This window comes from Haliaeetus leucocephalus, unplaced genomic scaffold (assembly GCF_000737465.1).
Source record: "Haliaeetus leucocephalus isolate CR32 unplaced genomic scaffold, Haliaeetus_leucocephalus-4.0 Scaffold555, whole genome shotgun sequence".
Classification (NCBI taxonomy): domain Eukaryota; kingdom Metazoa; phylum Chordata; class Aves; order Accipitriformes; family Accipitridae; genus Haliaeetus; species Haliaeetus leucocephalus.
The window spans coordinates 16,773,401-16,787,638 of record NW_010972991.1 but is presented as its reverse complement, the minus strand read 5'-3'; the positions used below and the strand labels follow the sequence as shown (position 1 = coordinate 16,787,638).

The 14,238-nt window shown below is 43.7% G+C and overlaps 1 protein-coding gene across 1 annotated transcript in view; it reads left to right on the top strand.

Moving 5' to 3' along the window:
- Window positions 1-145: 145 nt before the first annotated feature.
- The window catches only part of FZD6 (frizzled class receptor 6), a 30,621-nt gene continuing 16,528 nt past the window's right edge, over window positions 146-14,238 (top strand). Inside the window, exon 1 of the mRNA XM_010577016.1 lies at window positions 146-539. Coding sequence (XP_010575318.1) covers window positions 360-539 — 180 coding nt within the window. The 5' untranslated portion in view covers window positions 146-359. The remainder of the gene's footprint in view (window positions 540-14,238) is intronic.

Below are 14,238 nucleotides of genomic sequence, written 5' to 3'. Positions count from 1 at the left end.
CCCGTCCCGTCCCGGCGGGCGCTGCCGTTTCTCCTGCGGGCTTGCGAGGAGGAGGCCGAGCTCGGCCTTCGGGCGGGCGGTCGCGGTCGGGTTGTTTCTGCTGCGAATGACTCTATCCCGTCTTTTCCCGCTTCTGCAGCGTGCAGGCTGGAGGAGGAAGGGGGTCGCTAAAATTGCGGTCAGCCGGGATGGGGAAATGCCTAAAGCAGCGGTGAGGAGTCTGATCGTCTGCCTCACTGCCTGCGTCCCTGCCTTGCACCGGAACGGGCGGAGGAAGATGGGTGTTTTTATCCTCGTGCAAAGCTGGTCTGTCTAACTACTGAGCAGAGCTATGTGCTGAAGTTGGAGATCCTGACAAAATGGGAGTACTTACCTTCTCTGCGACCTGCAGTTTACTTCTAACTCTGGTGCGAGGACACAGTTTATTCACATGTGAGCCAATTACTATTTCCAGATGCTCAGGAATGCCTTACAATATGACTTTTTTCCCAAACATCATGGGACACTATGATCAGGACACAGCTGCTCTCCAAATGGAGGTAAGTTCTCCCACCTCGACTGTAGTATGTAAATATAAACACTGTGAAACAACCTTTTTTTGTCATTGAGAAATGGTTTGTGGCATCTGTTGCACTGAATGACAAAGCAGATAACGTGTAGTGACTACATGTTCCTTTGAATTTTTCTGCAGTGCGCTAGAGCTGCTTGATTGTTTAAGCACTGTGTAAGGGAGATACAGACACACACACCTTGGACCCTGTATTAGAATGGAAGGGGCATGGGTGTAGCACAGCAATGTGGCTATTTGGAGCTCTTTGGCAGAGCTGATCACATATAACCCAGGCACCTCCTTGATACACAGAGTAATTCTTGAAATTCTTTGGGGACATAGCTTATGATATCCTGGCCCGCCTGAACTCGGGTAGTGCAAAAATAATGTTTAGAAGTTGCTCTGTTCCTCTCTTAGCTTATGTCTGCTAAGAAGAGGTACCTAAACTTATTCTTAGCCCTGTCCTCCATTGTGTTTTTTACATTCAGTTGTCTTCTGACTGAAAGAGCAACTTTCCTCTTTTTTTTTTTTTTTTTAACTGAAAACAAACACTTTTCTTACCTGAACTGACTGTAACATATGGCTCTCTTGAGAATATGCCACCTTGTGGAAAGGCTATGCTGACAGCAATAGCTATAAAGGGCCAGAGCCTCTCTGGGTGAGAGGCTTGTAAAACAAGTTTTAAACCTGTTTTAATAATGGCTTTTCAGTGGTAAGAGGAGGGGGAACATCTTAACATAGGTCTTGAAAAGCTTACCATCTTGTGCTGTGCAGAGAGTGAAACAGAAGTGAGTTGAAAATTAAGAAGTTTCTGGTTTGGAAAAAAAATATATATAGCTGGTATTGGAGGTGGCTACTATTACTAAAATCTTATTTGCATATTCTTTACTGAGCTTGGAGGAGGAGCTATGTTCAGTTGCCAAAACATTTTTTTAGTGTTGCTTGGGATAGTCAGGATTCCCTATTTGGCCTCTAGCTGCCAGCCTGGAAGGGCATAGGCTTTGGTCTCGCATTGTGTTTGCCACCCCATTGTAGATGTATGGGAAATTCTGGTATCAAATGTTAAGACACCTGTATGCAAGCAACTGAATTCACCCGCAGATCTCAGATGAATTGTGGGCTTTTAAATTGGAAGGCAGGCTATAGGCTTCAGTTGTAAACTCTGTGCAGTGGTGTCTTCAGTCATCGTTTGTCAGGAATGCTTGCTACAGTGTCTGCCACTTCATCTCGTCAGGTATGCTGCTGGTTCTTACTTGGTGTGTCTTTAACTACAACTGTTGAGCCAGCTTTTGTCAGTATTCATGCCTTCCAGTCATGCTGCTGTTACAGCAGAGAGACCACAGAGTCATTTTTATTAGTTTGCTATGACTGACTTTTCTGAACTGTCAGTAATTTGTGCCTGGTGCATGCCTTCTGTGTGGAGGGAGTTCCTTCTGGAAAGGGTTCATGGCTTACCTGTTCTCATGTAGCTACTTCATCATAAAATGGGTGTGGTAGTGCGAAGTTTTGTTTTCTCTGTTTTTCCATCCTGTCTCCCTTATAACCACCTGTGGCTACTGCAGTGGTTGATCGCTACTCAGCCAACTGACTGGGTGGCTGTGTGGAACAACAGTGTCTATTAGGGTTTGATTTCCCTATCCTGTTTCAGTTGCTTCCTAGTGTCCTGTCATTGCCACTGTCTGGCCTCTAATTTGGTATACCTCACTACTCCAGTGTTGTGCAGACATTTCTAAACTACCTAATGTATATGTGTGCTGATCTGCCTGCCTTTATTTGTGATTTAGCAGTGCTGATTGACTCTTTGGTCAAACTGAATTTTTCAGACAGCTGCTTTACTGGTGAAAGGGTAAGGAAGTTTCCTCCCATTCTGTACATAGCTTGTGTTGAATCTGTTGCTGATGTTAGATTGGAGTTAATATGGTAAGCTTGTGGTGGTTCATAGCTGGGCCTTTTTTCTGAGGGACACCAGTGTGTACCAATGTCACTCACACATTTATATGTGATTCTACATGGTATTCAGTAATGGCACCAGTATAGTTTGTCCATGGTTGATTGCAACAGGAAACCTCAGGATTGTCAAAGGGTTCTGCTTTTCAGGGGACTTGGTGTTGCAGCAGGAGAGGAGGAGCTATTGACTTCAGGAATATTGTTTCATTTCACCTTGCAGCCCTAAAGAGGCAGTGGGTTGGGAGGTGGAGGAGACTTCTGTTGTTTTAAGAGCTTGAATTTTTCTGTAATTGGTAATCCAAACTTCGTTCATACCAAAGAAAGAATTTTAATAGTATGTTGGTTAAAACTTTCTTTTGATCCTCAGTAGGAATGCTTAAAGGCTGTGGTTTTTAATTCCATCTTGCTCTTCCCCCTCCCCTCCCCACAGCCTGTTCTCAAGACTGGGCATGGTCTTAGGATGTAAACACTGGGGTTTGAGATTGAGGCTTGTAATATTTTCCTCACTTTATCTTAACTGACTTTGAGCAAGCTGCTTAATCATGCAATCCCAGGGCACACGGTGGAGCCTTCAAGAAATCCAAGTATTTTGTGCAGAAAGGGCCTTGATGTTAGTCGTGTTTTCTGCACCTATCCCCTCTGGAAACTTCTTCCCATTACTTACTTGGAGTGTTTACTCCCAGAAAGAATCAAGATTTGTCAAGGATACAAGTCTCACCTGAAGGTGAAGTTCACTCTCCCAAACTGGTAACTCTTTCCTTTGTCCCACTCTCAAGGCTCTACAGGTGTGCTCTCCTGTGGGGTGTCTTGTATAGCCAGAAGAGCTGTGCTTTCCATGTGTGGGAGCACAAAGGCTTCTGTGCAGTTTCTCTGCTCTCTGGAAAGGTGTTGAATTGGCATTTCTGGGATGGTGTCTTCATAGTAACTCTCCAGGAGAGGATGATGTGGAGCCACTGTCTCAGGTGGTGGTTGTCCTTCAGGAAATCAGCTGATCCATGGTCTTAAATTTCTGCCTCGTGTATCAACTCTTCATAATGATGTGTTATAAACAAGAACACGGAACTGATTAGAGCAGGAAAAAAGACTTGACTCAATCTTACAGCCTCTGTTATGGGAGTTCTGGCTAGTGATGATAGTCCCTCTGGGATCTTATTTTCTAAAGTAGAAAATTCATGATTTCCAGTTGCTCCATCCATCCCCCCAATTTTATTTATTTATTATTCTAAGTTTTCAACTTGTGTATTGGGTTTGTGTGGCAAAGTTTTGGTAGTGGTGGGCCTGCAGGGGTGGCTTCTGTGAGAAGCTGCTGGAACCTTCCCCCATGTCCAACAGAGCCAATGCCAGCCGGCTCCAAGATGGACCTGCCACTGGCCAAGGCTGAGCCCATCAGTGACAGTGGTAGTGCCTCTGGGATAATGTATTTAAGAAGGGGAAAAAGTTGCTCCACAGCTGCAACTGGAGAGATGAGTGAGGACATGTGAGAGAAACAACCCTGCAGACCCCCAGGTCAGTGAAGAAGGAGGGGGAGGAGGTGCTCCAGGCGCTGGAGCAGAGATTCCCCTGCAGCCCCTGGTGAAGACCATGGTGAGGCAGGCTGTCCCCCTGCAGCCCAGGGAGGTCCACGGTGGAGCAGGTTTTCTGGCAGGACTTGTGACCCTGGGGGGGACCCACGCTGGAGCAGTTTGTGAAGAACTGCACCCTGTGGGAAGGACTCATGTTGGAGAAGTTTGTGGTGGACTTGTCTTCCATGGGAGGGACTCCATGCTGGAGCAGGGGAGGAGTGTGAGGAGTCCTCCCCATGAGGAGGAAGGAGTGGCAGAGACAGTTTATGTTGAACTGACCCCAACCCCCATTCTCCATCCCCCTGTGCTGCAGGGGAGGAGGAGGTAGAGAAATTGGGAGTGAAGTTGTGCCTGGGAAGAAGAGAGGGGTGGGGGGAAGGCGTTTTAAGATTTGGTTTTATTTCTCATTATCCTACTCTGATTGGATTGGTAATAAATTAATTTTCCCCAAGTCGGGTCTGTTTTCCCCATGATGGTAATTGGCAAGTGATCTCCCCCTGTCCTTATCATGACCCACAAGCTTTTTGTTATATTTTTCTCTCCCCTGTCCAGTGGAGGGGGGAGTGATAGAGCGGCTTTGGTGGGCACCTGGCATCCAGCCAGGGTCAACCCACCACTACTTGGCAGATTAAGTTTAGGCTACTTGAGTTTGACTTTGTATTTGGATTAGTTTTGTTTATACAACAAATGGTGATTTTAGGAAAGAAAAACCACATGGCTTTGTGGTGTAAAGTTTTGTGTTTTGTGTATGTTAGCTAAACAGCTGCATGATGGTGGAATCTAATTATTTGCAGATGCTTACCCTATCTGTATCTCAAAACAGTTTAACAGTAACACTGCTCATGTTACTACTAGTTCAGACTAGGAGGCTGAAGATCTAGGGTTTGTCTAGTGAGGAAAATGGATGGACGCTGGTTCATTACAGCTATAGTTAAATAGGTGTAACTCCCCCTCGTGGTCATCCACAAAACCAAGTCACTTCTAAAGTAGTTCCTACTCTAAGTATCCTGGGATAGGTTGTCAACATGAGGCATTATTTATTCCAGCAAGGCAGAGAATATTACTGTGTCGTAACTTTTTGTTCCTATCTCTCTATCTGTTCTGCTGCGATTCTGGAATGTGTCCACCATAGACAAGCCCTTAAGACTTCCTGACCTGGGTAAGATCTATGGCTCTGTAGAAGTACAAAGGCAAAAGGATTGCCAGTGAGTTTTTAAAGCAGACTATACAAAACACTGGAAAATGTCCCACAGAGAACAATGAAGTACCTCAGAGAGACTGGAAAAATGATTCAGTAGTAAGTTTTCCGTTCACTTCTGAATTCATGGCCATGTGCCAGAATATGTGTGCGTGTTTCTGTGGAGTGTTCAGTGCAACTGGCTGCAGCAGTGGGAGAAATTCTATGAGAGCTAAGGTTGGTTTAAACTAACAAAATGAGTTTGAAGTGGATTAAGAAGTACCTTCAAAAGCTTAATACTGAAGTTCTGTGAGTTAAAATTTTTAATGTAATCACTTAATTTGCTTCCACTAAATGTAAATTTACAATTTATTCAATATGAAGATACTGCCAAAAACTGGAAACCTGGTGTCTGGCAAGCTTAAATCTGTACATACATGTGTGTGTATATACACACAGGGAAGGAGGAAGCTGTCCACCTTCTGTAGGTTGGGAGTTTTGGGGAAATAAATGCTGTTTTGTGTAGAAGGTTGTTACGGGGGTGTTCTGTGAAATAGCACAGGTGTGAATTTACTGAAACCTCTACAGACAGGCATCCTGCCTCTCCCTGTTACTCCATATGACTGGTGCTTGGTGTAATATGTGAACCACTAGTACTTAAAACTTGAAGCTTAAATCTCTCTGCTCTTAAATTTTTGGTAGCTCAGCTTCAATTAGGAAAGCAATCAATATTCTCTGTCAGCCTGGAGTTACGTTTTTGTTCTTGATGCTGCCTCAGAGCCTAAGTTGGAGAAAGGGTGCGGGGGTGTGGACATTAACCCAATGGAACAAGGACAAGGAGCTCTTGAATTCATATTTTGCTTGTAACATTTTTGCTGTTGTTTTACCATATATCGCTGTTACTAATGGGCAGGGAAGGCTTGTGTAAAAAGTGGTAAATGTAGCATGCTGTAAATCATATGTCAAACTAAGGTAACTTTTGCGACCACCACTTTCCTCTGATAAGCTAGAAAAGATTTTGGTGGTGAAACAGCTAAATTGCTGCTTGTTAAATGAAAGTTGGCAAATGCCAAAGTATTTTTTTATAGACACTTCATATGAATCAAGGGAAGTACAAAGCAGTACTACAGACTTCTGTGCTGAGTAAGTCTCTAGATGTACAGGATAGCTGGACATGAATAATTCTGGTTTGAGCATCACCATGTGGCTTGTAGAAAAGCGTTGGTTAAGGGGTCAAAACTATATGAATTAGACACATCTATGTCATTTTGTACAATACCATACAAATTTGGGAAGTGTATTTTCATTTTTGCACTCTCTTGCTCTCAGGTGTTCCAAAGAAACGCAAGTCATCATTAGTTCTTACAGTGTTTCTTACAGCAACACATTCATAAACCATCTTTGCTGATGCCTGTGGATACACTAAATTACAGCCACTAAAAAAGTGTTTGTTACCTGTAGTACTGAGGCCCTTTACCAAGTATGATTAGCTTGTGCAGATTGTCTGAAACCAAACAGGTGAATGTGTGTAATCCTATTATACTGGCTTTAAGCATATCAGTCACCTGCAAAATCTAATGCTGCTTTGTCAAAACAGCATTCCTTGTCCACTTGATAATTTGAATAGTACTCCCTTGCTCCTTGTTCTGAAAGGATGCTGCTTAGAATGCATGGGGGTCCAAAGTAATGCATGCTTGATAAAGAGAGGATATTTACCCTATGGTGACTGGGGTTCATTGAGATGGTGCTGACAGTGTGATTCCCAGAGCCTCATCTTCATCCATGTTCAGAGGCTACGTCTACACTAGCAAATAATTTGGTGTTACAGCAGTGGATCACTAGGTGAAGTTGTTAGCACACTTCTTACCTGTCCACTGCATGAGACTGAGCGGTTTTCCTCTGGGCTAGATTTAGGCCACTCCTACTGTGCATGAGGTCTGAAGTTGGCCTACAGAAGGCTGTCTTCCAGATCTTTCTCAACAGCAGACCTTTCTGGGAAATACTGTGGTATCCTTTTGTTGGTCTCCTGCAGATTGCTGTCCCTTCCACAGTGCCCTTTCTAGTGTTCATGTGTAGCTGCAAGCCCTGGTGGTTTCTGAGTCTCATTGTGCAGCCCACATCTCAGACCCCCTCTTCTCCACACTCATATGCTAAGTGTGGTCACTGGCTAAACCAAGGCACTGTAAGTGTGGAGTGATGGGCTTAGTCCTGTGGCTGTAGCCTACTCCAGAAGGACACCTGTGAATGAATGGAGTCATGCAAGCTTCCCTAAAGCTGTTTACATAGAGAAGGAAAATGTGGACAGAGCTACTGAGTTTGGAACTGCTTTGCCTTCATTGATAGGTGGCAGTTAGGGCTTGGGAGCTGAGCCCAGACTGATGGGAACACGTCATCCTTGGAGGTGGGGAAAGCCAGCAGTGGGTACAAAGCTTTCAGGCATGGAAAGGTGCAATTTGAAGATCATCTCCATGGTTTTTAAGGAAGTGGCTGTTGCCCTGTGGAGCCTCATGAACTTCACCTGGTCAGTAGCAAATCCGGTTAGGGAGGATAAGTCTGCTGAGGGTGATGAGGTGACCACGATTTCAAAGGTCATTCTTCACATTATCTTCCTTTGAATAGTAGACAAGTGGACAAAATTGTATATCATTGTGTACAGGTGGTCCACACTGTTTTCCCTCTGCTGTCCATGAGTTGTCAAACTGTGTGGGATCAAGATCTCATTAACAGCTCGCATCCAGTGTATTTGGCCTGTGACAGCTCTGGCAACAGCAACTGGATTGTCTTGTAGGTGAACAACCAAGGTATGTTTGTGGACATCTTTGCAAGGCTTCTGATGCTTATGTCTTCTACAAATCTCGTGTAAGAATGGAAGATGTTTCTGATGTCTTTTTTCTGAAGAGAGCTTTGTGGTGTTTAGGTGCCTTGCTACATTTGTGAGAGATGCTGTTTGTCCACAGTGCTGCATGGGTCATGAGGCTGAATGGAGCCCAGGCCCTTACTGCATGCAGGTGGAGGTGGAGTGCAAGTTTAGTTTCCCATTTGCAAGATGGATGTGATGTTCAGGATGACAACTCGGCTGCAGGATATGCCTTCACTGATAAAGGCCACAAAAAGCAAATGGTCCAGGAAAAGAGCACATGGGATAGGGGATGTGGTCAAATGTCAATGCTTTCTTTTCCAGTTTGACAATGTAATGATTAAATATGACAATTTCTAAAACTACTATTGTGTCATGTCTCTAGTTCTCTACTCCATTCCAAAGGAGGGGGTGGGAGTGTCTGCACCACAAAGCTTGCTGCCTTTTTTTCCTCTATCTGTTTGCTGTTGATTCACCAGCCCTTTGGGGCAAACGTGGTTGCTTTGTCTCCTGTTGTCTTTTTGGACGTTTTCTGTGTATTGTGTGCAGCTGTGATTGCTGCATCACAGTAGTAACTTGCTTGCCAGAGGAAAAGATGCATATGTCTGCCCTCTTTTCCTGAACTACACAGTGGAGATGAGTGGAGACTTGCTTGCTTGCTGTTTAGCTATTAGAAGAAGGGGAGGTGTGCAGGGGAGCATAAGAGCTGTGTAATCAGCTACTGTAAATGGGGGCAGATAAACTTGCTATGATGTAGAGGCATAGGGGACAGGCCTGGATGATCAGTCTTTGCAGGACAGAAAGGATGTCCTCTTTCCAAAGATACCTGCTACTTTCCATCCCTGCAGTGAGACAGATGAGAGCTTCCTGGGAGGGGGGTGGAAATCATCCATCTTCCGTGTGCTTAAACTTCTGGTGGATCAAGTTCTTTCAGAGAATAACCACATCCTTCCCAGTTGGCTCATGCTGTATTCCCTAGAGGGCCTGCACAACCATATTTCTTCAGTCCCAGTAACTACCACCACAAAGCACCTGGTGGCCAAACTCTCTACACATTTATCCTGTATACAAAAATTAAAAGCAGCTTTTCAGAGAGGGACTGTACCCATCCAGCCTCATGGTGACCTAGCAATACCTGCTTACCCAAACTGCATGTCCCAGCTGCATACTGCTTCACATGAGCTAATGCTCTTGCTAGGAAGGTATAAGGTGCACCATTTTAAGCAAAGCTTAAGAATCCAGCTGGGTGGGGGATCTCTCTGGGGAGTATGCCTGGAGCTACAAAGAAAATGTTACATGCTGAAAGTTAACATGGCCCACGTGATAAGATGAAAGGGTAGAAGAAAAGGTGGCCTTGAGTGTTTAGAACAGGAGAAATAGGGAAGATAATGGGGGAGAAAGGCACCATGGCCAACAAAATGAACACTGTGGGCTGACAATAAGGAAACACTGGCTAATACAGGCATTCAGAACTGGGGAGACCAGGAGGGATCCCAGCAGCTACCTTGCTGTGTTGAGCATGCTGCCTGCCACCCTCCCTTGGGTGCTTAGGTGCTTGTGGGTAGGGGTGAATAGCAGTTATTGGTATGGATGGTGGTGTCTTTAGGATTGGGCTGACTTCTTATAAGCCTTCATTTGTCTGCCCCACCACTTGCTGCTATCTATGGTCAACAGTTTGGCAGTTCTGGAGGGAAATGGAAGGTCTCCTGCAGAAATTGCCACCCCTGTCATATATCTAAAGCCTCCTGATCCTTTACCAGTTGGGTAGCAAGGTGGGCCAAGAGGTGCTCTGGTCATTTTCCATGTCCTTGGTGGGCCTGTCAGTGACGACTTACGCAGTGTTGTTTCTCTGTCTGCCTTCCCCAGTGCCACCTCAGCTGCCAGGTGCTGCAGCATCGCCTCAGGGGTGACCCCCCCAGGGTATGTGCTGCCTTTTGCCTGCAACGGTCTAGGAATGAGATGCTGGGGGAAGGGGGAGAAGGAAGAGGTGCCGTTGCGTGTGCCTCTTGTATGGAGGTGCACGCATCCTCCTCTTTATCACAGGCATCTGTGAAGGAGAAGAAAAGCAAATGCGAGTTCTTGACTGCCTCTGAGGTTACAGTACAATAACATGGCCTGTGAGCTCCCTACGGCCCCCAGCTCCTCATGGGTGAAGGTTTCTGCAGCGTGATGGAGGTGCTGGGGGTATACCTGTTTCTGTTTAGACTGGCTCCTGTGAGGGCTGGGTGAAAGCTCACACCAGGTTGTCCCATCGAGTAGTGATAAGTTACTTCTGTGCTACAGCAAGCAATGAACTGTTGGGAAACTGTCTGCTTTGACTCTGATCTCACTAGCAGGAGGAGGGAGGATGTTTAAGGAGTCAAGGATTTGGGTGGAGAATTCGGAGGGATGAAGGAGAGTCCGTGTGAGGCAGTGTGTGCAGAAAGAGGCTCCTGTAGTAACTTCATTAGCTTTAAGAGAGTCCTTTCTTATATTTGGCTATCTTGGATTTGGAGGAAGGAGGTTATCATAAAGTAATGGGGTAAAGGAATTAGCTTCTTTCCTTAACAGCTGCCTTATCAATCCTTTAGAATTTGGATTTATTTTTTTTTTAATATTATTTAAAAGCAAGTGGGTTTTCTTGCTTTCTTGCCTCTCAGGTTGGCCTTTGTCTCAGAATAAATAAAAATTAAGAGTAAATAAAAGTTTTGATTTTTGATTGATGCATACATATGTCTACAGAGCAAAAATCTAGCAACTCAGGTTATGATTGGTTTAGACATTTTATCTTCATAAAAATAAATAACTGAACAATAATGCTACAGAAGAAATATACCTCTGTGGAAGATAAGAACTATTTCCCACAAATGCTTAGGAATGAAGTATCAATTTTTTTTCAAAGAGAGATTTTATGTGTATCTTTTAAAAAATCTTAAGGACTGTTTTTCCTATTACAATAATGATCTACTCTGAATAATAATGATAATTATTATTAATAATTATAATTTTCTATTTTCAGGCTATAGTGAAGATGATAGCTATAGAAGTGAATTTAAAGTGGAAGGCCTGGTTTTCCATTTTGCGTGCATACTGATCTTCCTAGAAGCAGTGATTTGACAGAAAATTACTCCGGATCAAAATTTACAGCAGATGGTAGATGCTAACTATATAGAAAGTTGGCTTCATAGTGAAAGCTTCCCAAACACAAACAAACAGAGGCTGCCATCCAGTTTTCCATTGTTCTTTTGAAATGTCTCTGGTTTGTGGCTCAGACTTTCAAGTCATTCATTTCTAGTGCTCTGTCTGACTTGTGTTGGTCTGTGCTCCTGTGTTACTGAGAATTCATTCAGAAGATCCTGTCTGCCTTGTCAACCCATGTGCATGACAGAAGCAACTTTTGCAGATTTTCTAGGGACTAAGCCAGTCTATTTGAAGTTCAGGAAAGCATTTGATACTGTACACAAAAACTGTAAAAATTACTAATTTCTGTAAACTTTCACTAATCCATTCACTTTGTTGTGATGTAAAAAACAACGTCAGTCAGGCATGCACAAGTCAGATGACTGAGTTGAAGCCCATGAAGTTGCAATTATCTACCTCACCACCTGCAGTTTTTACCTCTGCCTTCTGATTTCAGTATTTCCAGTTGGTCATACCTTGGGACACTGACACACTGCTTGGGGGGCTGTGAGACAAGCTGTGTCTCATTTTTATGAGACATAGGCAAGAAATCAATGGATGCGGTTACTTTTCATTTTGTTGGATTTGGGAGACTGAGAGTAGCAGTTAATTATTCCCTGTTAACATGGGAATTAACTTCATAAATCAGAAGATTTTCCAACTTACAGCATCTCTATCCCCATCTAACCAATAGCATGGCTAGCCCAGGTCTGTGAATAGTGGAAAACTTGATGCAGGCAACAGTGTGGCTCCTTGCAGAGCTTCCTCAGGTCTAACGGGGTCAGCTTTGAGCCAAAGGTGTTGTGCCATATAACTGTGTTCCTGGGTAGACTCGGAGCAGGATCGGCAGCCGTGTAGAAATGGCCCCTGGATGGTGTTGGTCTGTGCAGAGCTGGTTCAGATGCCTTTGCATCCATAGAACTGGCTTTCTTGCCATCCCGATAACACTGTAATGATAAAGGACATCGAATGTTCTGGTGTCCTCCTAGTATTAGCATGACTTGGGCTTAGAAAAGGGGAGTTAAGTAATTTGTGGGAAAGAGGACTGGTTGTCCCTTCCAGGCTGAGCTGGCACTGACAGGTCAATCTCTTAACTGTATCACCTTATTTAAAAAACTTAAATACTCAGTGGAACAGGATCCCCGCTTTCTCTTCCATGAGCATACCAGTCACTAAGCAATTGACTTAAGCTCTTTTTTTTTCTTTTTTTAAGACTGCTTAAATTTTTATTTTATAGACTGGCAGAGAAAGTGTCTGAACATGGATCCCTGAGCATTCTGAGTAGTCTGTCACATAAACACTGCCTTAGAGCTTGGTGTTAGTTGCCTAAGTTTTGGAGATCTGTACCATTTGATTCCTGCTCCTCTTGAGCATTTTCTTCTGGCTGTGAGGTTATCTCACTTCCTGAATACTGTGAATGTCCATTCTCGGGTGCTTCTCTGCATGGACATCAGATAGGGAAACTGCTGTGAGGACTTTGTGAAGTGCCTGGAAGTGAGGCATCACAAGTTTCTGTTGCAATAGCCAGTCCCGTTTGTGGATCTGGCTCTTAATTGCTTTCCTTGATGTCACAGAAGACTGACAGAAGGTTGCCTGAGAAGATCAATCCTGCCATGACTGAGATTTTCCTGATTTAGTTTATGCGTGAAGTAGGCAAGGACGAAGGCGTAGTGCAGGGTTACTACTCTGGTAACTTGGGAGGTGCTGTTTCGTTAACATGCGTCTCCACACTCACAAAGACAGGGGGAAACATGAATCTGGTCTTTTTCTGGAACCAGAACAATAATGACTTCTGCTGGAATTCCCTTCAAATTAGGAGCTTTTTTATAGATAGCAGATATCAACAGTATTACTGGTAGTCTTCTAAATTGTGTTCTACACAAAAAGTTCAGTAGTAAATCCATTTACTCCTGTAATACATGGCAAATACATGAAGAATGTAAGATTATTTTGAGGTTCTTCTGCTACCACAGTCCAGATGTGATGAAGCTCTGTCTAGACTTCAGATGTTTGAGGGCCCACAGGGTACTTTCCTTCAGTTAACTTATATTTGTCTGTCTTTTATGCTCTGTATAGTATACATGGAGATAAAACCATATATAATTGAAAACTTTGTATAAATAGTTGAGTTCTGTAATGCTTGGGAAAACTCTCTCATGCTTGTTTTGGACTGTAAATTGCAGAGGCTGGAATATCTATAATTTAGGTCAAGCTATAATTTAGCTTAGAACCACAAAATGCAGTGAATTTTGCTAATAAGCTATTTTGGAAAGTATTGGAATACTTGGACTTTAGTTTGCTTCAGAATAACTTCTTAGTGAGTTGTAATATTCCTTTGTTTCTAACCTTTGCTATAGTTAAAAAAATACAGATACATGTATTTTTATTTTGCATTTAAAAATACTTAAAGGGGACATGGAACTAAGTTGTACTACAGAAAGAAATTCTGTAGGTGCTAGTTAATGTAAAACAGTCTGAAGCCCTTAGGAATAAAAAGCAGAATAGCCTGCTTTAGCTTTCTGTGCGTGTGTCTGTGTATACTGTCAATGGCAATGGCAAGTTTAGTGCCCAGTTGTGGTGTTGGAGTAGTGTTTTGGAGTTTGGGGGTTTTTTTGGTGCATAAGTGCCTTGCTGCCCTACTGACCTTTGAAAACCTTCCCCCATGTGCCTTGTCCTTATCCTGGTTGGATTTCTGATTAATATTCCCATCAACTTTGAACAGCTAGTATGAAGGTTCAGGCCTGAATATGTATATTGAGGTATATTGCATGTGTAGGGGTGAATGATGGTGAAGAGTTTGCAGATATGAAAATATATTGAACATTTAGATGATGAGTAATTCAGCTCACTGTTTGCACAGCCTGGGATCTGAACCGATGCCTGGCTAGTTTAGCTTGAGGCAGGTGTGATGAAGTTCTGGCCCACCGAGTCTGCACTGCATGGGCACCTGGCTGCAGGCTGCTCAGTCCCTGGGCCACTGGTATTT